Genomic DNA, 27,793 nt, shown 5'->3' with positions numbered 1-27,793 from the left:
TATTCTACCATATTGCTACTGTTAAGGATATTATAGATTACTTTCACCAGTATCTTCTTTCCCTTTTTGTTGCTTACTGCTTATTGCTTTTATCCATCCATATAGATTCTACGTCTTCTGGTCCAAGACCATTTCTCGTTATTGTACTTATGCCATTCCACCATCCTTTTCTTCTTTCTTATTCTTTGGAAAATACACAGCATAGAATTGCTACGGTACTATTTGGCCTGTCACGCCTGCATCAGTTCTATTACCTAGTGCCAATCTCCTGTCTCCCCCACCTGCCCCCACATGGCTTCACATCATTTCTGTCGAAATAATCATCTCACGCATTCTTGAATGCCTCAATTGAATCACCCTTCATCACATTTCCAGACTGTTTGCAGCTCTGTGAAAAAAAAGTTCTCACTTTATTTTGCTTCATTCGCATGTCACTTTATACCGAAGTCCTCTCATCGTTTTTTTTAAACGAGCAGGAACAACTTGTCCCGATCTACTCTGATTAGCCCCCTCAGTTTTGCCAACCTCTTATCAATTACCTCTCAGCCTTCTTCTCTCCAAAGAAAAAAGTCCCAACTTCTTCAATCTATCCTCATAACTGAAGTATTTTATTTCTGGAAATCAATTCTGCACTCTCTCAAATGCATTCAGATCATTCTTATAATCTGGCACCCACAACAACACATACTCCAGGTGAGGTCCAACAAGTACCTGTGTAAGTTCACTATCACTTCCCTGCTTTTGTACCATTATTCAAGCCAAGAATGATCTGCTTTATTAACCGTGCTCTTCACCTTTCTTGCCACATTCAATGATCTGGGCACATATACATAAGAACGTAAGAAATAGGAGCAGGACTAGAACATCTGGCCCAAATCTGCTTCATCATTCTACACGATCATGGCTGATCTTTTCGTGGACTCAGATTCACTTACTCGTCCATTCACCATAATCCTTAATTCCTTTACTATTCAAAAATCTATCTTTGCCTTAAAAACATTCAATGAGATAGCCTTGACTGCTTTACTAGGCAGGAAATCCCAGATTCAGAACTCTGACTGAAGAAGTTCTTCCTTAACTTAATTCTAAATCGGTTTCCCCTCATTTTGAGGCTGTGCCCCCTAGTCCTAGTTTCACTCGCCAATAGAAACCTCCCTGCTTCTATCTTATTTATTCCCTTCATAATTTTACATTCCTATAAGATACCCCCCTCATTCTTCTAAATTCCAATGAATATAATCCCAGGCTACCTAATTTCTCCTAATAAACATTGTGGCATCATTTTTTCCTGTTTTTCAATCTGCTGGAACTGCCCCAGAGTACACCGAATTTTAGTAACTTACCAAGGGCACATTTGCTATTTCCCCCACCATCTCTTTTAGTACCATTGAATGCGTCAGGGCCAGAAGACTTGTCTATCTTTAAGCCCATTATTTTACCCAACACTACCTTTTCAGTGATAATGATCATTTCTAGGTATTCAACTGCCATAGCCTCGTTGTCATCAATTATTAGCATGTTATTTGTGTCTTCCACTATGAAGACAGGCACAAAAGACCTGTTCAACACCTCAGCTATTTGCTCATTTCCCATTATTAAATCCCTCTTGTCATCTTCTAAAGGATCAATGGTTGCCTTAGTCACTCCTTTGTTTATATATTTGTAGAAACTTTCACTGTCTTTATATTCTGACTTTGTTTACTCTCATAAACCATCTTACTTTTCTTTAAAGGTCAGCAAGCTTTAAAGATTTCCCAATCCCCTAATTTTCCACTTATCTTTGCCAGTTTGTATGCATTTGCTTTCAATTTTATACGCTCCTTTATTTCCTGAGTTATCCATGGCTGATTATTCCTTTTCCAACAGTCCTTCCTTTTCACTGGTATACATATTTGCTGAACACTATCAAAAATCACTTTGAAAGTCCTCCACTGTTCCCTAATTGTCCCACCATATAGTCTTTGCTCTCACTCTACCTTAGGCAACTCCTCCCTCATCCCATTGTAATCTTTGTTTAAGCATTAGACACTGGTATTAGATTTTATCTTCTCACCCTCCACGTGTATTTTAGATTCAACCATACTGTGATCGCTCCTTCCAAGAGGATTCTGAACTATAAGTTCAACATTTTTTTCTGTCTCATTACACAGGACTAGATCTAGGATACCCACTCCTGCATAAGGTTTCATCACATACTGTTCAAGGAAACTATACACCTAGGTCCTTCTGCTCCTGCATCCTATTTAGGATCGTAGCCCTTATATTCCACCATGTAACACAGTGGGATTCGAACTTGTGCTCCCAGAACATTAGACTGGTCTCTAGATTTCTCGTCCAATTGAAATACCTGTAACACCACCAACTCCCTGAAAATCCAGCTCGGATCTCCTTATAACCATGCCTCAGTAATGGCGATAAGATCATACCTGCTAAACCGTATTTGTGACATCAAGGGACGTATTTTGATCTGAAAACTATGCACATTTAAGCAAACATTAAGTTTGCCTCTTTACCATGTAGTCCCCCTTGACCCTACTTACTGTTGCTTTTCTATGTTTGTATATTCTGTTCCTTCCTGTCCCACTATGGACATTATTATCCAAATAGCTGCGGGGCACTGCTACCATATCTTCTGCTTTGCAAGCCTGTACTCTCCTTCTCCTAAACCTTCCCCTTTTTAGTTTCAGAGGGCAAGTGGAAACAAAACACAGGTTAAAAAGAGGAATGGGGGCAATTACAGACCAAAAAGAGGACCTAAGCATTGAAGCAGGGGCATTGCTGAGGTTTGAATTAATGCTTTACATCTATCCTCATCGTGGGATAGGAACTTTCTTTTTTAACAGTTTATTCATGGGAGCAAGTGAGTTTTTTTCTTTAACCACTGCAGTCCATTTGATGTAGGTAGACTCAAAATGTTATTTAAAGAGAGCATTCACCCAGCCACACTAAAGGAATGCTGATATATTTCCAAGCCAGGATGGTGAGCTGCGAAGAGGGGATCCTGCAATGGCAGCGTGCCCATGCATCTGCTGCTCTTAGCCTTTTTGAAAGGGGACAGAGGGCTCAGACTCAGGTTCCTCCTTCATCCAATGGTCTCATGCCTTCAGAGGATGGCTGGTGGGAGGTATTAGGCTTCCCTCAGCATTGCTGATGACTCCATGACTGAGGCCAAGATTTCATACAATGCATTACTGGGGCATATGATGTTTTGTCAGGATGAGGTTAATCATGCTTCCACAGGAGTATTTTTGTCTTTTTTGCAGTGTGCCACAGGTAGCAGTCAGTTTAGTTCAGCTGACTGTATGGTTGGTTTGTGAAGCTGTGTGAAGCAAACAGCATTGGTTCAATTCCCATCAGTGGCTAAGGTTACCATGAGTGACTCTTTCTAAATCTCTCCCCTCACTGAAGATATGGTGGCTCTCAGGTTAAGTCACCACCAGTCATCTCTCACGAGAAAGCAGCTCTATAGTCTGGTAAGTACAGCGGTACAATACCACAGGCAGAGTGAGCTGGTGAAGAGTACAAGAGAAAACTTTGGAGGTGATTCCTATATGTTGTATTGAGTTGAAGTGGAGGAGGTGATATCCAGAAGCATTTATCTCTTCAGGGTCGAGGCTGTGTAGATGCTGCCTATGGCTGCAGAAGACAACAGAGGGAAGAATTGGGTAATAGAGATGGAACTATGGGCATCATCAGAATACACTCTCCATAGTGGGAGAGCAGTGCCACACTTGACATTAAATCTTAATTCATTGCTGTGACATGGAGGAAAGGTAGTGAAATATCCCAAGTGATTGAATAGGAAGTGTTCATAGGTAAGGACAGGTTCATAGTTTGGAAGGATAGGGTAAGTGAAAATCTTTGATGAAGGATACCACATCAGTAGTGAGTGGTACACCACACTTTGGTGGGAGGAGGAGAATAAGGTAGCAGTTAGAGTGGTTTTGCAGTACAGAGTGAAGATAGTGTCACTTAACCTCAAGTACTCTGAAGTCTTCCTGTGTTGATGGGATGGCTCCAAATCATGGTCATGAAATGAGCTCGTTGGCAACTTCAGACCTGGCTGGCATAGCTTGAGCTCAGTTCCTACAGAAAGAGAACAGCCATCCTGTCCACTATTGCCTTCATCAGGAACTTCAGCGAAATGAATTTCTATCAGCTACCTCCTGAATAATTCTTCACACACTGAAACTGTGATGCCATCAACTGAAGACAACTCATACATTTCTCTTCCCAGGAAGAAAAGATCAATGGTAGGTCCTTATGTGGCATCTCTCTTTCTCAAAAATCTTTTTAACTTTTCAAGTTTTATGTCAACACTTCCTCAATTTTGACCTCAGCAGTTCAAGTCGACTAAATCAAAGCCACACAAAACATCCTGAATACCATTTTCAACTGACTGTCAGAGGGGGTGCATTTTTAGCAGAGTTCTTGCCCAAGACAGAAAGCAAGCTCTTCAGAACTTCTTTTCAATACAGGTCTGAAGAAACAACATCTGATCTCAAAACATTAGCTTGCTCTCTCATCATGAATGCTGCATGACCTGTTGCGATTTCCAACATTGGTTGTTTTCAGTACAGATTCCAGCATCTGCAGTAACTTTGTTCCTTAGAATAGGATCCCTACAGTGTGGAAACAGGCCTACGGCCCAACAAGGCCACACCAACCCAGACCCATGCCCCTATGTTTACCCCTGACTAATGCACCTAACCGACAGATCGCTATGGATAGTTTAGCGTGGCCAATGCACCTAATCTGCACATCTTTGGACTTGCCTTCTTGCCTAAAAACTGGTTTGAGATTTCCTAAATGATTGTCCATAACAAAGACAAGGCAGGTGTTAACCACATTACTCTAGATTGGACTTTAACTCAAATCTGGGAGCAAAAGGCTATTATTAAGTCAATGCTCTGCCAAATTCACCAGGTTACCTCTAAACAGTATAGAGAAAAGACAATAGTGTAAACTGCATTGAAATGACAGCTATTACCACATATTACAGGCACGTTAGGCAAAACATATAGTTTTAACTAAATAATATATTAGCAAGGAAAACTTACAATAAAGGTAATTCAATAATGAGATGTACTAGAGTACAAATTAATTCTTCCAGGAGATCTTCTGCCTCAGCCCCTGAAAGAAATTTTAGTAGCATATAAATATAAAAATGGCAATAAATCATTGCATCTATTGCGTTTTTATACACTCAAGGGTATCACTGGCTCGGCCCCAGTTGTCTCTGACAGGTGGTGGTAAACTCCCTTGAACCACTGCATTCTATATGCTGTAGATATACCCAAATTATCATATGGGAGGAAATTCCAGATTTTTAACCCAACACCAATGTTACTAAATATTTCCAAGTCACTGGCTTTGAGGGGAACTTGAAGATGGTGGCATTCCCATGTATTTCATGCTCTTATCCTTCTCAGGGGTAATGGTCACAGGTTTGGAAGGTGTTAACTAAGGATCTTTGGTGAATTTCTGCAGTAAGTGAACCTTAAAGATGACACACTGCAGCTACTCAGTGTCAGTGGTGGAGAGATAGGATGTTTGTGGATGCTGTGTCACTCAAGCAAGACTACTTTGTCCAGAACGGTGTCAAGCTTCTCAAGTGTTGCTGGGAAATGTAGCTCACCAGGCAAGCAGGGGGTATCACACTCCTGACTAATCCCTTGCAGATGGTGGACAGGCTTTGGGGAGTCAACCATAGCATTCCTAGCCTCTGACCTTCTCTGTAGTTCAGTATTTGTTTGGCCGGTCAGTTTAGTGTTAACTCAATGTTAACATCCAAGACTTTGATAGTAGGGAATTCAGTGATGGTAATCACACTGAATGTCAAGGGTGATGGTTAGATTGTCTCTTATAATCTAAATGCAATCATTCTTTGAAATGCATATATTTCATCAACAAACATAACTCTCCCATGATCCTACACTGCGTGCCCTATCTGTCCCTATCCAGATTCCACATATCTGTGCTCCAAAAGCAGCAAAGTAATTCAGAGAGGTCAGCTTATCATTTTTAACCATATAATAATTCTCTCAATTACTCTCTCAGAATTGCTTTTGTAACTATTGTGATGTTAATTAACTGTGATTAGTACAAAGCTAAGACAATGCAGACTAGGGTATGTGAAGTTTGATCCACAGTAACACCAAGTTAAATGAAGAGAAAGTAAGCAGGTTTCCTGCAAGTGCTGCTAGAAAGTGCATGGCTGCACTTGTCAGGGTTGACCAGGTTGAGCTCTTCATGGTCAGATCAATCCTGGCACTTACCATTCATGTTTATATAGTAGTATCTACTTAAGAAATTTGTTCCCAGAGTGGTGGGTAGGTGGCGGGGGGAATCATCTCATTATCTGTGAAATTATGCTCCAGCATGAATTGGCAGTCTCAAGAGAGATCAGAAGAAAACTGCAAATTTTGTACTGATTTTTTTCTCAAAGTGAATTTGAATATTAAACAAATACTGGTCCCATTAGAGATCATATTGAGAAGAGGGTGGTAATTGATTGGACCATCTTTTCCATCTTAGCAGCACAAACTTCAAAGGAGGAAAGGAAGGAGTCTCAAAATTTGAGCAGCTAATTACATTCAGCTTCTTCTCCACTAACAGGGTATAGCTGTGAAGCCACGAACATGCTTTGCTGATCACATAAATAGTAATAATGTCTCATTTTCAGGTCAGTGCCATACCAGGTTTATACACTATGTTCCAATGACTGCCAGACTGTATGAAGCAACACATCCCACTGACTATTCACAGTAGACATCATCCTCGACCAGACCATGTAAACCTCAGAACAGAATGCCCATCATAAGACAGATTCTGCTATTGGAAAGCATTCATCAAAAAAATCCAGACTGTGTTAAGAATTAAATCAATAAAGCACCATCAGTCAAGCTTACATGGTGACGCATTTATTCATGCATTAGGCTACCTTTATCAATAAATGATCCCAATTTTTTGAAGGCAAAATGAATAGGTATACACATTGCAACGTCTCATTGTTAATAAAAAGGTTAGGGAGACTGCCAGTCTCTGCTGTAAGCCCATTAGAACACCCTGACCTGGTCTGAGAAATAAGATTGATAGTTAACTGCTCTTGTTGTATATCTATACGAATGACAGCCCAATCAATCAGCACCCTCTTCGCATGGTGATATTATTTAGCAGCAGCCAGTGATTCTTAGGTATGAACCCAGATTTTCTGATGGGGCAAGATCAGGATCAGCTTTGGGGCTGTCCATGATTGAATAAGCTACAATTACTCACTCTAAGGCCAATGAATACCACGGCAAGTAAGAATCCCAGGCAAATCAATGTGAGAAAATTAGAGTAACTTGTATATAATGCAATATATATATATATATATATATAGAGAGAGAATTAAAATTTAATAACTTGACCAATACTCAGTTAACAAAAGAACTTTGTGTTTGTTTTTCCATTGTTTTGCATACCATAAGATAATGGTGGTCTTTCTTGATAAGTAAAATGAAGCTGTAGCTCCTCTTCGGATACTTGGCTGACAAACACTTTCAATAAACAGCGAATGATGAACAGGGCATTGTGGGCCTGCCAAATAAACAGCTGGCTGATGGGGAAAAGAAAAATAACAAACACAAGACAAGATATGAATTTGCAATTTATAACCAGCTGGATTTCCAAAAGGCATTTAATATCACACAATTGTTTTGAGAGAAAAGTTACAACTCATGGAATAAAGGAGACAATAGCAACTTGAATGTAAAATTGGCTGAATGATAAGAAACACTAAGTAACACGATTCATAGATTTTCTTTTGATTCTTCTTATTTAAAAGAAGTGATCGAGAACTTAAGAGTGCAGACAACAGTTTCAAAGTTCGCAAAAAATTGAAGCATTGTAAACAGGAGAAAGATGGTGCTGAATTTCAAAACAACATTGACAAGCTGCCAAGAAGCTGGTATAAGGGGCAAGGATTCACATTTTGGGCCACTGAGATCTCTTCTGGGGTAGAAGTAACCTGTAAAAGGAAGGCGGGTTGCACCTGAATTGAAGGGGAACAATACCCTGGCAGGAGATTTGCTAGTGCTACTCGGGAGACTAAATTACTACTGGCGGTGGCCAAAGACAGTGAGAAAACAGAAAAGACGGAGGCTGGTACAGTAGATAATGGGAGCAAGATAAATGGCCAAGGCAGGCAAAAGCATGGCAGAGAACAAAGTAAGACTGACAAATTAGACTGCATGTACTTCAATGCAAGTCTGACAGATGAGGCAGATGAATTCAAAGCATGGTTGGGAACATGGGCCTAAGATGTCAAAGCTATTACAGAAATGTGGGTCAAGGAGGGGCAAGACTGACAGCTTAATGTTCCAGGGTATCGATGTTATAGGATAGGTAGAAAGGGAAGACATTCCTAGGATAATGTCCAGTGAAATTATATGGGTGGAACTGAGAAATAAGAAACGGATGATCACCTAGTTAGGATGTACTATAGGTCCCCCAGTAGTCAGCAGGAAATTGAGAAGCCAATATATGAGGAGATCTTCCACGAAATGTGAGAGGAGGGCAGCACAGTGGTTAGCACTGCTGCCTCACAGTGCCAGGGACCTAGGTTTGATTTCACCTCAGGCAACTGTGTGGAAATTGCACATTCTCTCATAAAATCTAGGGTTTCCTCAGAGCTCTGGTTTCCTCCCACAGCCCAAAGGTGGGCAGGTTAGGTGGACTGGTTATGCTAAATTTCCCATAGTGACCAGAGATATGCAGGCTAGTTGGAGTGGCCATGAGAAAATGAAAGGTTACAGGGATAGGATTGGGCGAGGAGGGTGGGATGCTCTTCTGAGAGTCAGTGTGCACTCGATAAACCAAACGCCCTGCTTCCACACAGTAGGGACTCTATGATTTTACGATCTCATATCTGCAAGAATAATAGGGTTATAATGACAGGGGATTTTAACTTTCCAAACATAGAATAGGATTGTCAATGGTGTTAAGGACTTAGATCGAGAGGAATTTGTTAAGTGTACATAAAGTTTTTTTTATTCAATATGCATGTGTACCTACCAAAGAAGGAACAAAGATTTGACCTTCTCTTGGGAAATAAGGCAGGGCAAGTGACTGAGACGTCAGTGAGGGAGCGCTTGAGGCAAGTGATCATAATTCTATTTGCTTTAAAACAGTTATAGAAAAGGATAGATCTGATCTAAAAGTTCAAGTTTGAATTTGGAGTAAGGCTAATTTGACAGCATTAGACAGGAACTTTCAAAAGTTGATTGGGAGTGGCTATTCACAGGTAACGTGACAATTGGAAAGTGGGAGGCCTTTAAAAATGAGATGAGAGTTCACAGACATTATGCTCTGTTAGTACAAACAGCAAGGCTGGTACGTGTAAGGAATGCTGGATGACTAGAAAAAATGAGGCTCAGGTCAAGAAAAAGGAGGCATATGTCATGTATAGACAGCTGGATTGAGCCAATCTCTATAAGGACAGTAAGAGTATACTTAAGAGGGAAATCAGGAGGGCAAAATGGAACACAAGGTAGTTTGCCATCAAGAGTTAAGGCAAATTCAAAACAATTCTATAAATACATTAAGGGCAAAATATTAAATAGGGAACTACAGACTAGTAAGGCTGATGTCAGTAGTGGCTAAGCTGTTGGACGGGATTCAGAGAGGCAGGATTCACATATTTGGAAAAGGCAAGGACTTATTAGGAATAATTAACATGGCTTTGTGTATGGGAATCATATCTCACTAACTTGACTGAATTTTTGAAGAAATGACAAAGATTGATGAAAGCAGAGCAGTAGACACGGTCTATACGGACTTCATCAGTGAGGCGATCAAAGTTCCATGTGGTAGACAGGTTAGCAAGGTTTGATTCAAAACTGGAGGGCATAGATTTAAAAGGTGAGAGGGGAAAGATTTAAAAGAGACCTAAGAGGCAACTGTATTTCCCCCACACAGAGGATGGTACATGTATGGAATGAGCTTCCAGAGGAAATGGTGGAGATTGGTACAATTCGAACATTTAAAAGGCATCTAGATGAGTATATGAATAGGAAGGGTTTAGAGGGCTATGAGCCAAATGCTGGCAAATGGGACCACAATAATCCAGGATATCTGGTCAGTATGGACAAGTTGGACCAAAGGGTCTGTTTCTATGTTGTACAGCTCTATGACCCTAATGTGCAGGATGAGAGAATAGCACTAAATCTTGCTGCTTAGAGCACCAGTGCAGATACAATGAAGGAATGGCATTCTTCTGCACAATTCTGATATTCTATGATCCAAGATGGCACCAACAGAGGGTGCCTCTTTGCGAGCTCTCTACAGCAGATCTTATTCTTTGTATGTTATGATCTACCTGTACTGCATGCAAAACAAAGCTTTTCACTGTACTTCAGTACACTTGACAATAACAAATCAAATCTCGGAAAATGTGAACAGCATATACCAGTAACAATAAATTAATTTCCATAACTGCTGACAGTTGACTGTAATGATGTACTGCTTGCCAATAAGCTTACATTAGAATAGAATCCCTACAACATGGAAGCAGGCCATTTGGCTCACCGAGTCCACACTGACCTTCCGAAGAGCATCTCACCCAGACATATCCCATCCCTGTAACACTGCATTTCCCATGGCTAATCCATCTAGCCTGCACATCCCTGGACACTACGGGCAATTTAGCACAGCCAAACTACCTAACCTGCACATCTTTGGACTGTGGGAGGAAACCAGAGTACCCAGATGAAATAGGGAGAACGTGCACACTCTATACAGACAGAGTGTTACCCAACGGTGGAATCGAACCCAGGTCCTAGGAACTGAGGCAGCAGTGCTAACCATTGAACCACCATGCCAGCCCAGCATAATTTTTGATGATTCAATATTGTAGAAGTAATAGGTGCATACTAGGACTTCTACTCAAAGTTAGATTAGATTGGATTAGATTACTTACAGTGTGGAAACAGGCTCTTCGGCGCAACAAGTCCACACCGCCCCGCCGAAGCGCAACCCACCCATACCCATACCCATACATTTACCCCTTACCTAACATTACAGGCAATTTAGCATGGCCAATTCACCTGACCTGCACATCTTTGGACTGTGGGAGGAAATCGGAGCACCCAGAGGAAACCCACGCAGACACGGGGAGAATGTGCAAACTCCACACAGTCAGTTGCCTGAGGCAGGAATTGAACGCGGGTCTCTAGCGCTGTGAGGCAGCAGTGCTAACCACTGTGCCACCGTGCCGCCCACAAAGTATTTACAAATAGATTTTTGTTTCTTCAATAATGAAACCAAAGGCTAATGATAATTCTATTGGATAACTTAAGTGCCAGTATTGATAGTCCTAAATTGTTTAAATTTTCCACTGTATAATCTAACTATCTTATTAATATCATTTATTACTTTATAAATAAAATGTTATCATCAAGGACACGCCTCACAAAAGCAATTTTTGATTACTGTTAGTAAACATAACCGAAAATATTGAGCACAGATACTACATACAAAATTGAAATGCTCAGTGAATTGGAAAGTGCAGTCAAAGCTGAACATCAATCAATACTTTACTGGAAGGTAGAGCAGGCTCATTGGGTCATATGGTCAATTCCTGCCCTAATTCCTGTGTCCTTATTCTTTTTTCCAGTATGTTTAGAATTATATTATTTTATTTCTAACAATAAATCACACAACATCACAGCTCAGGGGTTTACAGCATTGATCTTATAAAGTCGGAATCAGGAGTTCAGATATTCCAATGGTACTGTCGAAAGCGATGTTGTATATCAAGTACAATCTGCATTTATGCAATAGCCTTGTATGCCAAGGCCAAAGAAAATGATCACTTTTCTGACATGCTAGATGATTTCCACATGTATCATGTGGAGAAAAGATATTTCTCCTAGGTTACTTTAACAAAAAAGCTGGATTAAACAGTTCCATGGCAAATATGCTTCAACCATCATGATATTGACAAGTTGCACAAGAATGGACAATAGACAATGGACAATTTTTACTTTCACTTTCTTCAATATTCATCTCCTCCCTTGTCAATTTTAAGTACCAATAGTCTATCCAAAGGTATCTCCTTATCATTTTGAACCCATTTAGTGACATAATTTCCTCCTGTCACTATGGCCTGCTGGTCATCTACATCCTTGGCAAAGCCAGATGCAAAGTATTAATTTCATTCCACAGCCATGCTCCCTATATCCATGCATACATTCCTTTTGGTGCATAATTTGTCTTATTGCTCTTTTTACCATTCTTTAACTAGTCATGTCCATAGAAGACTCTGGGATTCCCCTTTATGATGGCAGTCAACCTTTCCTCATCATTCTCCTTTGCTTCTCTAATCGACTTTTTTTCACCTACATCCAAATCTTCTATATTCCTCTTGGTTCTCAATTGTATTTTCTGCCAGACAATGGTCATAAGCACCTTTTTATTTATCTTAATTTATATCTCCTTTGTCATGCATGGAACTCTGGATTTGTTTGTCCCCTTTGAGAGAATATGCCTTGACTGTATTCAAATCATCTCCTCTTTGAAGGTATGGATCAGTTACAGATTTATCCCCCAATCTTTTGTTCCAGTCTACCCAACACATCTGATTATTTCTTTCTCTAGATTGTTCATTGCTATTTACCACCATCATCCTTAACTTTACAATACATGATCACTATCTCCTAAATGTTCCCCATTAGTGTTTTATCTCGTTGGTCCACCTTATTTCCAAGAACCAGATCCATCAGTGCATATTTTCTTCTTGGACTAGATTCAAGTTGTATCAAATTATCCTGAACACAATCTGGAATGCTTGCCAGTCTATACTAGAGTAATTAAAGTATTCCATTATAGCTACTGCTTAACATTAGCATCTCTAATTCCCCTGCAGATTTGTTCCTCTCTAGCCTTCTCACTAGTTAGTGATCTATAAATTACATAGAGTGATGTAATTGTACTCTTTGATTGTGTCCTTGAGGACATCCTCTCAAACATTCTCTTTCTCCATTATTGCAATGTACTCCTGTTCATCTGTAACTTTCCAACCTTATTAACTATATAAAAACAGAAGTTGCTGGAAAAGCTCAGCAGGTCTGGCAATATCTGTGAAGAGAAATCAAAGTTAATGTTTCGGGTCCAAAGACCCTTCCACACCAGACCCAAAATGTTAACTTTGATTTCTCTGCACAGATGCTGCCAGACCTGCTGAGCTTTTCCAGCAACTTCTGTTTTTGTTTCTGATTTACTGCATCTGCAGTTCGTTCGATTCTTATAAACTATACTTTATCCATTTACATACATACACAGAAACCCGGATTTTAGACTTCATGATTTTCTCCCTTACTCTAATTTCACTAATTATTGTCTGTAATATTGCTGCATATCTAATCATTTTATGAATCCTGCTTTTTTTCTAACATTCTTTCTTGGTTCCCACATCCCTGTCAAGTTAGTTTAAAACTGAACCATCTGCGAGAAACTCGGTACAAGCTCAGTTCAGGTGTAACTAGTCCAGCTTCTACACATTCTATCTCCCTCATAGCCAGATCTGGTAATCCATGGAATTTGAAGAACTCCTTCCTGCACTCTTTCCAGGTGTGCATTCATTTGCCTTACCCTTCTATTACTGTACTCACTTGCACATAGCATTGGCAGTAACCCACAGATTACTATATTTAATGTCCTGTTCACTAATTTTCAACCTAGCTCCCTAATTTCTGATTGCAGGGCAACATCCCATTCTCGTCTAATTTGTTAGCACTAAGTGAACCACAACTGCCAGCTATTCAATCTCCTACAGAGTAGTACAGGAAGAATACGTAATGTCACTGAGACCAACAGTTCACACAGCACAAGATGGTGCTGATAGGTTGGCAAGTGGTTTGTGATTGCTAGAGGCATTGGCATAAGGCATCATGGAACAGTTTACTGTCAAACTTTTATTTAAATTTGTTGCATTCAATTTAAATAAAATTGCCTTTTCTAACAAAACTTAAGATTCTATATTACCAAGTGACTACTTAACCCTATCTCCTTTCTTCTTTATAGACTGTAATTAGCTCCCTTTCGACAAATTTCTGCCAGTTCGAGATGCCATTTTCTTCAGTTAATGTTGCATAAACCTACTTTAGATTGCTTGGTTTTCTCTTTTTCAATGTTCAAAATATCTTTGACTCAACAAAAACAAATTATAGCTTCACAGAAGTGAAAACTAAAATCTGTACTTTCTTCAGTTTCAGAAAAAGATTCAATTAATAATACAATATTATCCCACACGTTAGAAACTCATATTTATTGAAATAGTTGTAGACTTTTCTCTACAATTTTAGAGGTGTTTGGTGATGGTGATAGGAAAGAGCAAACACTGCCAATGCCATTAGTGGAGAGGTTGGCTGGCTCAACTCTATAAATCTTCTGTTCTCAAGAAAGATGGAGGTTAACAACAATTTAGCAGCAAACTTTGCACGAAATACTGTGGATCAAGACATGTACATCAACCACTACAAAATCCCTGTGTTCTCTTTAATGTACAAACCTCGACAAAATTTTGATTGAACGGTTTGGAAATTAAGTTCGTTTGAGGGATACCGACAGCAGTAATAGAATGCATCAATCTTTATTTGAAAGGCTGGTACATTCATAATATTTTTCTGACTTACTCTTGACATTCAGCTGAGACCTTCAATTCATTAGTTCGACTAAGGAAAATCTTAACAAGAGCTTGAAAGTTTTCTGTCCGAGGATTGTTCTCAACTGAAACAAAGATAAAAATTCAGCCGAAAAGGTCAAGAATATGCAAGATATAATATTTCAAAATAAAAACAAAAAGGTGCTCACAGATTTATAAATATTCGATATTCTGTTTGCGCCATAAACTTATTTTTGCTCATTTAAGTGACAGCAAATGAAAGTTACATTTTCCTCAGTTTAATAAAGATATTTGATTAATATTATTTTTAAAAATAGCACCATACAATAGTTGACAGTGTAGCAGACATTGGCCCTGTCCAGTATGCTGGTTAAATGATGGTTTTACTTACACTAAACTAAACTAAGAAAGTTGGCTTCATGAGCAGTTAAAGTCTGCATATATGCTTTCTGACAGAGGTTAGTAGTGAATGTGGATCCTTGAAACTCTATTGTCACTGCCCTTCTCTGAAACTGACATGCTTGGAGCTTCTACAGCTGCTCCAACTGAAATCACTTAAATGCACAGTAATGATGCCATTTGAACTCTTCAGGATGACTATATCACTGAAACTATATCCCCAAAAGGGAACCAGTAAATTGAATTACATTTTTGTATATACTGTCATCAAGAATAAATGGAAAGTTATCGAAGAAGAGAAACAATTTAAGATATGAGCATACTTACTTAATGATTTGGAAATCGAAAGTGTTGCCTCTTCCAAGAGCTGTGTATCAGGACTGTAAGAGAAAGAGTATTGCATGATAGTTACACAATTTTGAAACAATTTTAGTGCTGTGAACAATAAGTGTAATTTATAGGTACTGTTCAAATGAAGTGAAATATGAATATTGCTTAAAAAGGTGAGGCATGTTGCTGAAGCTCATTTGCTTACATTAATGACAACAAATGCAACAATGTTAAATTTCGAATATTTGGAAGTTTACCAGTTAAGCACTGTGATGATACTGTCCCTTTAACAAGGTTGTGCTGTCCTTGTTTCTTTTCAATGAGACACAGGTTCCGAAATGGCTGACTTCATCTACTTGAAGAAGCTTTCAAGTTTTAAGAGAAAACATCTGTACAATGAAAAGGGGAGTGGCCAGTTCTCCCAGTTCTCTGGTTTGGTTTGAGTTTTAGGATCTGGCTGTTCAGAGCAAGCAGTCAGTCCATTTTGAGGCTGGTCAAAGAAACAGCTACATGTAAAAAGTGTTCCATGCTGAGTCTCTCTGCTATCTCTCTTGTAAGAGCCTGTGCTTCATTTTTCCTTTTTTGCCAAGGGGGGTTTATGGGGATTGTTGCAGGAATTTAGAATAACATCGTTAAGCTGGGATGGTCTGTTCCAATTTTGGATAGGTTAAATTATTCTATATTCTATTCTCTTTTGTGTTTTATTCAGTAATCTTGCAAATAAATTCTGTTTCCTTTAAAACAGAGTATGTTAGGCCAGCTGATTCACTCCCAGAATATCCACTCTGCTTAAAACAATTAGCAAAGTTAGGTTCTGGGCAGCTTTCTTGAAATATTTTGAGGGGTTCTAGCGTGGTCCATAACAGATTGGGGCTCCTTGCGGGATTTGTTTAATAGTTCCTATTTGGGATTAGGGCTGCTGGACTCAAAGGCAACGAGTGATAGGCGTTAGTGTCTTTTGTTCCAGGTCATAGAGTCAGAGATGTACAGCATGGAAACCGACCCTGCGGACCAACCTGTCCATGCCGACCAGATATCCCAACCCAATCTAGTCACACCTGCCAGCATCTGGCCCATATCACTCCAAACCCTTCCTATTCATATACGCATCCAAATCCCTCTTAAATGTTGCAATTGTACCAGTCTCCACCACTTCCTCTGGCAGCTGATTCCATACACGTACCACCCTTTGCGTGAAACAGTTGCCCCTTAGGTCTCTTTTATATCTATCCCCTCTCACCCTAAACCTATGCCCTCTAGTTCTGGACTCCCTGACCCCAGGGAAAAGACTTTGTCTATTTTCAATGATTTTGTAAACCTCTATAAGGTCACCCCTCAGCCTCCGACGCTCCAGGGAAAACAGCCCCAGCCTGTTCAGCCTCTCCCTGTAGCTCAAATCCTCCAACCTTGGCAACATCCTTGTAAATCTTTTCTGAACCCTTTCAAGTTTCGCAACATCTTTCCAATAGGAAGGAGACCAGAATTGCACACAATATTCCAACAGTGGCCTAACCAATGTCCTGTACAGCCACAACATGACCTTCCAACTCCATGCTCAATACTCTGACTAATAAAAGAAAGCATACCAAATGCCGCCTTCACTATCCTATCTACCTGCGACTCCACTTTCAAGGAACTATGAACCTGCACTCCAAGGTCTCTTTGTTCAGCAACACTCCCTAGGACCTTACCATTAAGTGTATAAGTCCTGCTAAGATTTGCATTCCCAAAACGCAGCAACTCACATTTATCTGAATTAAACTCCATCTGCCACTTCTCAGCCCATCTGGTCCAGATCCTATTGTAATCTGAGATAACCCTCTTCGCTGTCCACTACACCTCCAATTTTGGTGTCATCTGCAAACTTATTAACTGTACCGCTTATGCTCGCATCCAAATCATTTATGTAAATGACAAAAAGCAGAGGACCCAGCACCGATCCTTGAGGCACTCCATTGGTCACAGACCTCCAGTCTGAAAAACAACCCTCCACCATCACCCTGTCTTCTACCTTTGAGTCAGTTCTGTATCCAAATGGCTAGTTCTCCCTTTATTCCATGAGATCTCACCTTGCTAATCAGTCTCCCATGGGGAACCTTGTCGAACGCCTTACTGAAGTTCATATAGATCATGTCTACTACTCTGCCCTCATCAACCACCTTTGTTACTTCATCAAAAAACTCAATCAAGTTTGAGAGACATGATTTCCCACACACAAACCCATGTTGACTATCCCGAATCAGTCCTTGCCTTTCCAAATACATATACATCCTGTCCCTCGGGATTCCCTCCAACAATGTGCCCACCAACATCAGGCTCACTGGTCTTTAGTTCCCTGGCTTGTCTTTACCACCCTTCTTAAAAAGTGACATCACGTTTGCCAACCTCCAGTTTTCCAGCACCTCACCTATGACTATCGATGATACAAATATCTCAGCAAGAGGCCCAGCAATCACTTCTCCAGCTTCCCACAGAGTTCTTGGGTACACCTGATCAGGTCCTGGGGATTTATCCACCTTTAATCATTTCAAGACATCCAGCACTTCATCCTCTGTAATCTGGACATTTTGCAAGATGTCACCATCTATTTCCCTACAGTCCATATCCTTTTCCACAGTAAATACTGATGCAAAATATTCATTTAGTATCTCCCCCATTTTCTGTGGCTCCACACAAAGGCCGCCTTGCTGATCTTTGAGGGGCCCTATTCTCTCCCTAGTTACCCTTTTGTCCTAATATATTTGTAAAAACCCTTTGGATTCTCCTTAATTCTATTTGCCAAAGCTATTTCATGTCCCCGTTTTGCCCTCCTGATTTCCCTCTTAAGTATACTCCTACTTCCTTTATACTCTCCTAAGGATTCAGTCAATCTTTCCTGTCAATACCTTACATATGCTTCCTTTTTCTTAACCAAACCCTCAATTTCTTTAGTCATCCAGCATTCCCTATACCTACCAGCCTTCCCTTTCACCCTGACAGGAATATACTTTCTCTGGATTCTTGTTATCTCATTTCTGAAGATTCCCCATTTTGCAGTCGTCCTTTTATCTGCAAACATCTGCCTCCAATCAGCTTTCGAAAGTTCTTGCCTAATACCGTCAAAATTGGCCTTTCTCCAATTTAGGGCTTCAACTTTTAGATCTGCTCTATCCTTTTCAATCACGATTTTAAAATTAATAGAATTATGGTCGCTGGCCCCAAAGTGCTCCCCCACTGACACCTCACTCACCTGCCCTGCCTTATTTCCCAACAGTAGATCAAGTTTTGCACCTTCTCTAGTAGGTATATCCACATACTGAATCAGAAGATTTTCTTGTACGCACTTAAGAAATTCCTCTCCATCTAAACCTTAACACTATGGCAGTCCCAGTCGATGTTTGGAAAGTTAAAATCCTCTACCATAACTACCCTATTATTGTTACAGATAGCTGAGATCTCTTTACAAGTTTGTTTCTCAATTTTCCTCTAACTATTGGGGGGTCTACAATACAATCCCAATAATCCACCCAAATAACTTCCCTGGATGTATTTCCAGGAATATCCTCCCTCAGCACAGCTATAAAGCTATCTCTTATCAGAAATACCACTCCCACATGCGTCTATCCTTCCTGTAGCATTTGTATCCTGGAACATTATGCTGCCAGTCCTGCCCATCCTTGAGCCATGTTTCTGTAATTACTATGATATCCCAGTCCCATGTTCCTAACCATGCCCTGAGTTCATCTGCCTTCCCTGTTAGGGCCCTTGCATTGAAATAAATGCAGTTTAATTTATTAGCCCTACTTGACCCTGCCTGCCCTGACTGTTTGACTCACTTCTGTTCTCAGCTGTACCCGTCTCAGATCGATCTCTTTCCTCACTATCTCCCTGGGTCCCACCCCCCCACTTTACTATTTAAATCCTCCCAAGCACTTCTAGCAAATTTCCCTGCCAGTGTATTAGCCCCCTTCCAATTTAGGTGCAATCCATCCTTCTTGTACAGGTCACTTCTACCCCAAAAGAGATTCCAATGATCCAAAAAGGGTGAATCCTTCTCCCATACACCAGCTCCTCAGCCATGCATTCATCTGCTCTATCCTCCTATTCCTGCCCTCACTAGCTCGTAGCACTGGGAGTAATCCAGGTGTTGAATTCGGTTGATTTAAACAGTGCTTGGTATAGTAATAGCTCTTTCAATCACAAGTTCTCCCTTTGGAGATGGCTAAAATTCAATTGAAAATGAAGCAGCTTGAGTTAGAGGCAAAAGAGAAGGAATGCCAACAGAAATGAAACGGTTTAAATCACAATTAAAAGCAGAGGAAAGAGAATGAATCATTTCAGCAGAAGAAAGAAAAAGAGAGGAGAGAGGGAGAGGGGGAGGGAGAGGGAGAAAGAGGGAGTTTGAACTTCAGAAATTGGCACTTAGACTGGAACGTCAGCTTAAAAAAGGAGGGAGATGAAGGCTGAAGGTAAGCTTCAGGTTAATGGTAGGGTTCTTAGTCAGGTGGAGGAACAGAGGGATCTTGGGGTCTATGTACATAGATCTTTGAAGGTTGCCACTCAGGTGGATAGAGTTTGTAAGAAGGCCTATGGAGTATTATCGTTCATTAGCAGAGGGATTGAATTCAAGAGTCGTGAAGTGATGTTGCAGCTGTACAGGACTTTGGTTAGGCCACAGTTGGAGTACTGTGTGCAGTTCTGGTCGCCTCACTTTAGGAAAGATGTGGAAGCTTTGGAGAGGGTGCAGAGAAGATTTACCAGGATGTTGCCTGGAATGGAGAGGAAGTCATACGAGGATAGGTTGAGAGTTCTCGGCCTTTTCTCGTTGGAACGGCGAAGGATGAGGGGTGACTTGATAGAGGTTTATAAGATGATCAGAGGAATAGATAGAGTAGACAGTCAGAAACTTTTTCCCCGGGTACAACAGAGTGTTACAAGGGGACATAAATTTAAGGTGAAGGGTGGAAGGTATAGGGGAGATGTCAGGGGTGGGTTCTTTACCCAGAGAGTGGTGGGGGCATGGAATGCGCTGCCCGTGGGAGTGGTAGAGTCGGAATCATTGGCGACCTTTAAGCGGCATTTGGATAGGTACATGGATGGGTACTTAATCTAGGTTAGAAGTTCGGCACAACATCGTGGGCCGAAGGGCCTGTTCTGTGCTGTATTGTTCTATGTTCTAAGCTGAGGGTGGAAGAGAGTGAGGATGAGCAAACTCATGATAGCCAAAGACCTTGTGAGAAACTGTTTAAATATATTCACACATTGCCTAAATTTGATTAGAAAGATGTGGAAGCCTCTTTCATCTCATTTGAAAAGGTGGCTAAACAAATGCAGTGGCCAGAGACCATGTGGGTTTGGTTGATTCAAACAAAACTTGTAGATAGAGCTAGTGAGGTATTCGCATCACTATCAGAGGGGGTACCTGATGCGCGTGAGGTGAAGAAAACCTTTTTAAGTACATATGAGCTTGTGCCAGAAGCCTACAGATAATGCTTCAGGAATTGGAGGGGGGACTCTGGTCAAACCTACATTGAGTTTGAAAGGATCAAAAAGTAATTTTGATAGGTGAAGAAAGGCATTAAAAGTAGAGGATACCTATGACACTCAGATGATTTTGGATTTAAGTAGTGAGAACCCACATGGAAGCGCAGAGTTAAACAGCAAGATTAGCAGCTGAAGCAGCTGATCATTACGAGTTGGCCCATAAATCAATGTTTGGCTTCCAAAATCAATTTCAATTGGGATGGACAGAAATTGGGGAAAGAGAAATACTCACATGGAAAGGAAAAGGTAGATCTTGGTAAAGATCATAAGGATAACTTACCACAAGTAAAAAAAAAAAACCCTTGAAGGGGAAAGAGAAGTTAAGACGCTCCAGTGTTTTCACTGCAATAAAGCAGGCCATGTGAAATCAGTGTTGGTGGGTTAGGCAAAGCAGTGGGAAGCCAAATGTAGGCAAATAGGATAAGCCAATGAATTTTGTTGGAGTGATAACAGAAAGCACAGTGGAGGCTAGAAAGCTGCACCAGAACGTACAACCTGGTCAGAGGTTGGTTAAGGAGGAAGTGCCAGATCTTCTTGAACCAAGTAATGTTTACTCACACAGGCCAGGGGCAATAGATAAAGAGGTTACAATGTTAAGAGATACAGAATCCTCTCAATCTGTGATGTTGAATGACGAGGAGATATGTACCTCTGAAGGACTACTGCCAGAAAAGGTATTAGTAACAGGAATTCACAGTGAGACAAGAAGCGCTCAATAACATCAAATGAGGCTAGAGTGTCCAGTGAACAGTGCAGAAGTCGTGGTAGGAGTACTGGACAAACTCATCTCCAGGAATACAATTTGTCCTTACTAAGGATATCGCTGGTTCACAGGTAGGAGTGCTGCCTACTGTGGTTGAAAAGCCAGTGGAAACTCAGGCAACTGAACTACTGCAGGACACATCACCTAAAATTTTTCCCAACTGTGGGGTAATGAGGTCACAAAGTAACCAGTTGAAACAGGAGAGATCAAAGAGAATAGATAAGAAACTTGGAAGTGAAATTAGCAGAGACCCTGTTTGATCAAATGGTTGACACAGAACAGGAGCAGATAGATGACAAAGGAATAAATTTTGTTCAGAGAAATTATCTGAATTACAGCAGAAAGATGAAAAACTAAACCAATTGCATCAAAAGGCAGACACAACAAGAATCCAAATACATCCCTGAATGCTATTATCTTAGAAATGATGTCTTAATGAGGAAATGGAGACCATCACACATTCAGGCAGATGAGAAATGGGCAGACTTCTTCATCAAATCGTACTGCCAGTGGGTTATAGAAAGGCGGTGTGAACTACCAGTAGAGGGTCATTTGGGGTGAGTAAAACTCAAGGTAAAATACAAAACCATTTTCACTGGCTTGGACTATAAGGATGTAGCTGACGTTTGCTAGACACATGTCAGGTAATTGGAAAACCATAGGCAGTAATAAAACCCACACCTTTAACACCTATTCCTGCATTTGAGTAACTTTTTGCAAGAGTCTTAATTAATTGCATAGGACTCATAACTAAAATAAAAACTTGGAATCAGTATTTGATAACAATAATAGATGTGTCTGCTAGATTTCCAGAGGCCGTTCCATTAAGCAATATCACAGCTAAAAGGATTGTAGAGGAGTTACTCAAAATGTTCACTATAACAGATTACCTACAGAAATACAATCAGATCAAGGGTCAAACTTTACATTAAAATTATTCAAGGAAGTTATGGATACCACAGGATTAAAATAATTCAAATCCAGAGTTGCAGGAAATGCTGGAAATGTGGCAGACATTAAAGATCATCTTGAGGGCTTATAGTTAAGATGTTTGGCATAAAGTAATTCCGTTTGTATTTTTGCAATCAGAGATGCACCAAATGAATCAAGTTCAGTCCACTTGAAATAGTTTTTGGGCATAAAGTGAGAGAATTGCTAAAATTAAAGAGAAATTGGTAAGTTAGAATTCAGAGATCACATATTTGGATTACCTGCCAAATTTTAGGGAACAATTAAATAGAGTGGGGCAGTTGGCTGGACAGCATTTGCAACTATGACAGCATACAATGAAACAGGAAGCAGACAAGAAATCAAAAACTCGCAATTTTGCTGTCAGAGATAAGGTGGCTATCGACAAGCGTGATGTGGGTATTGGTGCTGTGCCCTTACAGGAAGACGGGCAAATAGAAAGATCTACCTGGTGTTTCTCCAATAAATTGAACATTCATCAGCAGAACTATTTGACAGTTGAGACGGAGACTTTCAGCTTGGTGTTGGCATTACAAAATTTCAATGTTTACGTTACCAGTAATACATCTGAAACAATCATTTACACTGATCATAATCCATTGAAGTCTGTGGAGAAATTTAAGGACAAAAATTCCAGACTGTTTACATGGAGCTTGTTGGTACAGCCATTCAATTTGAAAATTGTGCATGTGACAGGATGAGAAAACATGATTGCCGACATACTGTCAAGACTTGAACGAGAAATGGTGGCGTTCAGTGGCAGGAGGAGTAAATGGACTGAAACATTGTAGTAGTGCATGTTTGCATGATGATTGTCAACGTAATGTTTATGGGTGCTGTAACGTACTAACAATTTAAGACAAAAGGGGTTTTAAAATGAAGCCATCCTTGAATACTGATGGATGCTCCTTGTTTTTTTTCCCCCAAATGTGTGTTACAAGACATGGGTTCCAAAATGTCTGGCGTGATCGACTTAAAGCTTTTAAGTTTTAAGAAAAACACTTCTACATTGAAGGGGAGTGGCCAATTCTCCTAGCTCAGCTTTTCTCTGGTTTGATTCAGTTTGGGTTTTAGCAGTCTGGCTGTTCAGAGCAAGCAGTCATTCCATTGAGGCTGCTGGGCAAACAAACAGCTACATGGAAGAAGGTGTTTAAGCTGAATCTCTCTGCCATTTCTCCTGTAAGACCATATGTTTGATTTTTTGCCAAGGGGTGTTTATAGGGATTACTGCAGGAATTTGAAACATCATTTAGTTGGGATAATCTGTTGAGTTTTCACATAGATGACGTTATTCCATATTCTGTTCTCTTTTGTTTGTGTTTCATATGGTAATATTGCAAATAAATTGTATTCTTTAAAACTGAGTAGCTCAGCCAGCTGCATCACTCCAGGAATATCCATTCTACACCTGCTTAAAACAACTAGCAAAGTTAGGATCAGGGCTACTTCCTTGAAATATTTTGTGGGGGTCGGCCCTGATCCATAACAAGCATGGCATTGTACTGAGAAATCAACCAGAGAATGGTGGTCACCAATTTTGCAGAGTTAAAACAAGCGCAATTTGTGTTCTTCTGGTCTGCAAATAACAGTACCTTGAGTATTAACACAAATAGCTTCTAGTACATGCTGCAGTGACAACAATGCATGGTTGATTCTCAGTCTTAAATTGGGTTTCAGTTCAAGTTTTCATAGCAAACGTTGTCCAAACACAGTTTCACACCAAATTTTGGACAAAAAGTTTGAGTTTTGCAAATGCACGCTAGTCAAGTGTGGTCAGTACATTACATGTTGCAAACTGAAGACATTTGCTGTTTGATGCAACCTGACAGTCTTTGAGACATGCATCATACCTGACATCACACCAGCAGTGAAATTTAATGCATGTTTCAATTCAACGAAATACGTGACAACCATTTGCAGGTTCATTTCCCAATCAAATAAATATGTCTTATTATTACATACAAAAGCAACTTACCTGTTAATTCACCGAAATCTGGCCACCATTTACAAGGCACAAGTCAGGAGTGTGATGGAATACTCCACACTCAAGAAGCTTGACACCATGATGTCAAGATACAGGACAAAGCAGCCTGCTTGACTGGCACTATACCTACAAACATTCATTTCCTCCAATACCAACTCACTGTTGCAGCAGTGTGGATTGCACAAAAGATACACTATTGAAATTTATAAGTGTCCTAGACAGTACCTTGCAAAACCATGATCACTACCATAAAGATGGGCAAGGACAGCAGACGCAAGGCAACGTTAGCACCTGCTAGTTCCACCAAGCCAGTCACCATCCAGACTTAGAAATCCATCCTTGTTCCTTCAGTGTCACAAACAAAATGCTGGAACTCCTTACCAGCATTGTGGATGTACCTGCAGCAAATAGATTGCAGCAGTTCACGAAGGTAGCTCACCAGCATCCTCTCAATGGCAATTAGGAGATGGGCAATAACTAGCCCAGCAAAAGGGCACAACCTCAGAATGAATAAAAATAAATCCAAACAGAGGATGGCAGTTAACAGTCAAATCATTAATTGCTGCATTGTCCATGGTAGTATCTCTACCAGAATCCATTTGCCAATTTATACTCTGAGAAGAGTGCTAATGTATGCTTTCCCACAAATTGTCCTGATGAGTGGAAGATGAAAAGCTTTGACAAAATGCAACATTTTTCAGCAAAGTTCTGTAAGAGAAATGGCCATGTTATTTAAGAAACAGAACTTTGTAGAATTAGATTAGAAACATGAATAGACTAAATTTGTTATTACTTTGTCACAATTATATGCCACACTTTTAACATGAATATTAAATTTCATGTGAACATTTCAATAGAATGCTCTTCATAAATATTTATAATGCAGTATCCAATGTAATTATTAACACTATTTTCATGATCATCCAATAAACTCACTGAAAATACTCAAACAGTCATAGATAGACAGCATGGAAACAGACCCTTTGATCCAACTCAACCATGCCGACCAGATAACTGATAAAAATCTAGACCCATTTGCCAGTATTTAGCCCATATCCCTCTAAACCCTTCCTATTCATATACCCATCCAGGTGCCTTTCAAAATTTGTAATCTCATCAGCCTCCACCACTTCCTCCGACAGCTCATTCCATACTTGCAACTCCACTTTCAAGGTAATTACAAAATCCTACTGTACAAATTAAATAATTTTAAAAACATTTCAATATATACATGATTGAATTTTTGTGTGTATTGTTTACATTGAATCTGCTTCTCCAGAAATTTAAAGATGGGAAATTCTATTCATAAATGATGATGTAGTCAGTAAAGTTTGAGCTCCTTAATGTGAGTAAAACCTTATACTGAAAAGAACATTCATCAACTAAATACAGTTAATCAATTTGCTTTTTTAAAAAAAATTATTGTACATTTCTGTTATGAAATGCTTGCAGACAGACAACTCCAAAAACCAGCAGCAGCAACAGCTTCTTCACAGTGAGCATTAAGGCTGATTGAGAATTACGTTTAAAGACAAATATTAATATACTTCTGTCAACTTTTGATTCTGCCTGAATGATTCCTGCCTCATTGTAAATTTTACAATCTAAAACTTGCATACAAAACCCTGGAAACCACATGCAAACAGATCAGAGACATTTGCGTTACAAAAAGTGATTTTGTTATAAATTCTTTACCCATACCAGTATATACAATTAGGAAAACATGTAACCAGGTTTGTGATTTCCTATCTAATACTTTGGATGCTCAAATTTTCCTCTGTGTACTTTGCAAGCATAAAGATTACAGAAGCATAGCATTTAAGGCTAAATCCTGTATGGCAGGAACATAGAAACAAACATTTCTGATAAGACAAGAGGGGTAACCCAAGAACATTGAACAGTCAGCACAATTTTCCTAAGTAGGCAGACGAGGTGTGGAACTGCTGTGGGAGAAGCAGTTGCATCCTCACCCTGCCAAAACTGCTAAGCCCCCCAACCAATCATTACAAGCGGAGTCTCACCTCCTTATCTGTTGCCACAGGTGAGCTGAAGAACTTGCTTCACCTGCTCCCTCCTCCAAGTATAAGACAGACTCCTTCTCAGCACATAATTGCTATGGCATCCCCAGCATTCTCCATGATCCCAGACTCCATGACCTTTCTTCCAAACTTTTCTCAGATCACAAGACTCTCCTACAATAATCATAGAACATTAGTGTCGACACACCTGAAACCTCTTCCCACTGCTCCCGGAGTCCGAAAGTTCCTTGTATACCAACTCCAATCCAGTATTTCTGACTCTTTCTGAAGTGCACTTAGAATCCAAAGTTTCTTTAGAGAAAATAACTCAGGGCCACAGGTAATATAACATGGAATAACACTGTTCGTAGAATATTTCTACCACAGTGCAAGCAATTTCATAGAACATGTACCAGACTAAACAAAAACAGCTCAAACACTCAAGTCAGGTAATACAAGTGCAGAGATAAACAATATTAATTGTTCAAGACAATGGTTTCTCATCAGACCCCATCAGATATGCTCCTTCTTTTGGATCAGAAAACTGTCATAACTTCATTATGTAAGAAAGGCGAGAGTGCAAAACCAGGGAATCATAGGCCTGACAGCCTGACTATCATCTGACGTAAGGAGGTTAAATTGTATATTTTATTAAAGACAGGGTGACTAAACGCTTTCACAATATCCAGTTGATCGGAAAGGGCTAGCATGAATTCTTAATGCTAGATCACGTCTGGTGAACCTGATTGAATTTTTGAAGTTACTGAAGTAGTGAACAGGGGATTAACTGAATGTTATTTCTACAGACTTCTAAAAAGCATGATATAGAGTCCTTCATAAGAGACTGATGGTTAAAGCTGAAGTACATAGAATTGAGGGCATATTCTTGAACTGGAGGTTGGCTGCGTGCAAGGAGAGTGGAGGTACATAGGACAGATACTTTAATTGCCAAGATGTTACCTGTGACATCACATAAGTGTTAGGTCCTTTTCCCGCGGTTTCACACAAGAGAAGCAATTCACACACACCAGCTTCTGCAAACAGTTAACTAAAACTTGTACAAGCTAGATAACCCCCTTTGACCCTCCGCACAGGCATGCGAAGTAGAGTCAAAATAGGACCTGAACAAAAAAACATATCCC

The 27,793-nt window shown here is 40.0% G+C and overlaps 1 protein-coding gene across 4 annotated transcripts in view; it reads right to left on the bottom strand.

The window, feature by feature from the left end:
• dym (dymeclin) overlaps positions 1-27,793 on the bottom strand; it is a 548,842-nt gene that overhangs the window by 461,785 nt on the left and 59,264 nt on the right. For all 4 annotated transcript variants that reach the window (XM_043718287.2, XM_087990764.1, XM_087990771.1 and 1 more), the window contains 4 exons: positions 15,392-15,444; positions 14,676-14,769; positions 7,467-7,600; positions 5,061-5,133 (listed from right to left, as the gene is read on the bottom strand). In XM_043718287.2, the coding sequence (XP_043574222.1) occupies positions 5,061-5,133; positions 7,467-7,600; positions 14,676-14,769; positions 15,392-15,444 (354 nt within the window). The remainder of the gene's footprint in view (positions 1-5,060; positions 5,134-7,466; positions 7,601-14,675; positions 14,770-15,391; positions 15,445-27,793) is intronic.

This window comes from Chiloscyllium plagiosum, unplaced genomic scaffold (assembly GCF_037043375.1).
Source record: "Chiloscyllium plagiosum isolate Xiang-an unplaced genomic scaffold, Cpla_swu_hap1 HiC_scaffold_1, whole genome shotgun sequence".
NCBI classification, from domain to species: Eukaryota; Metazoa; Chordata; class Chondrichthyes; order Orectolobiformes; family Hemiscylliidae; genus Chiloscyllium; species Chiloscyllium plagiosum.
Note: the sequence above shows the minus strand (reverse complement) of the source record. Positions and strands in the feature narration are given on the sequence as shown.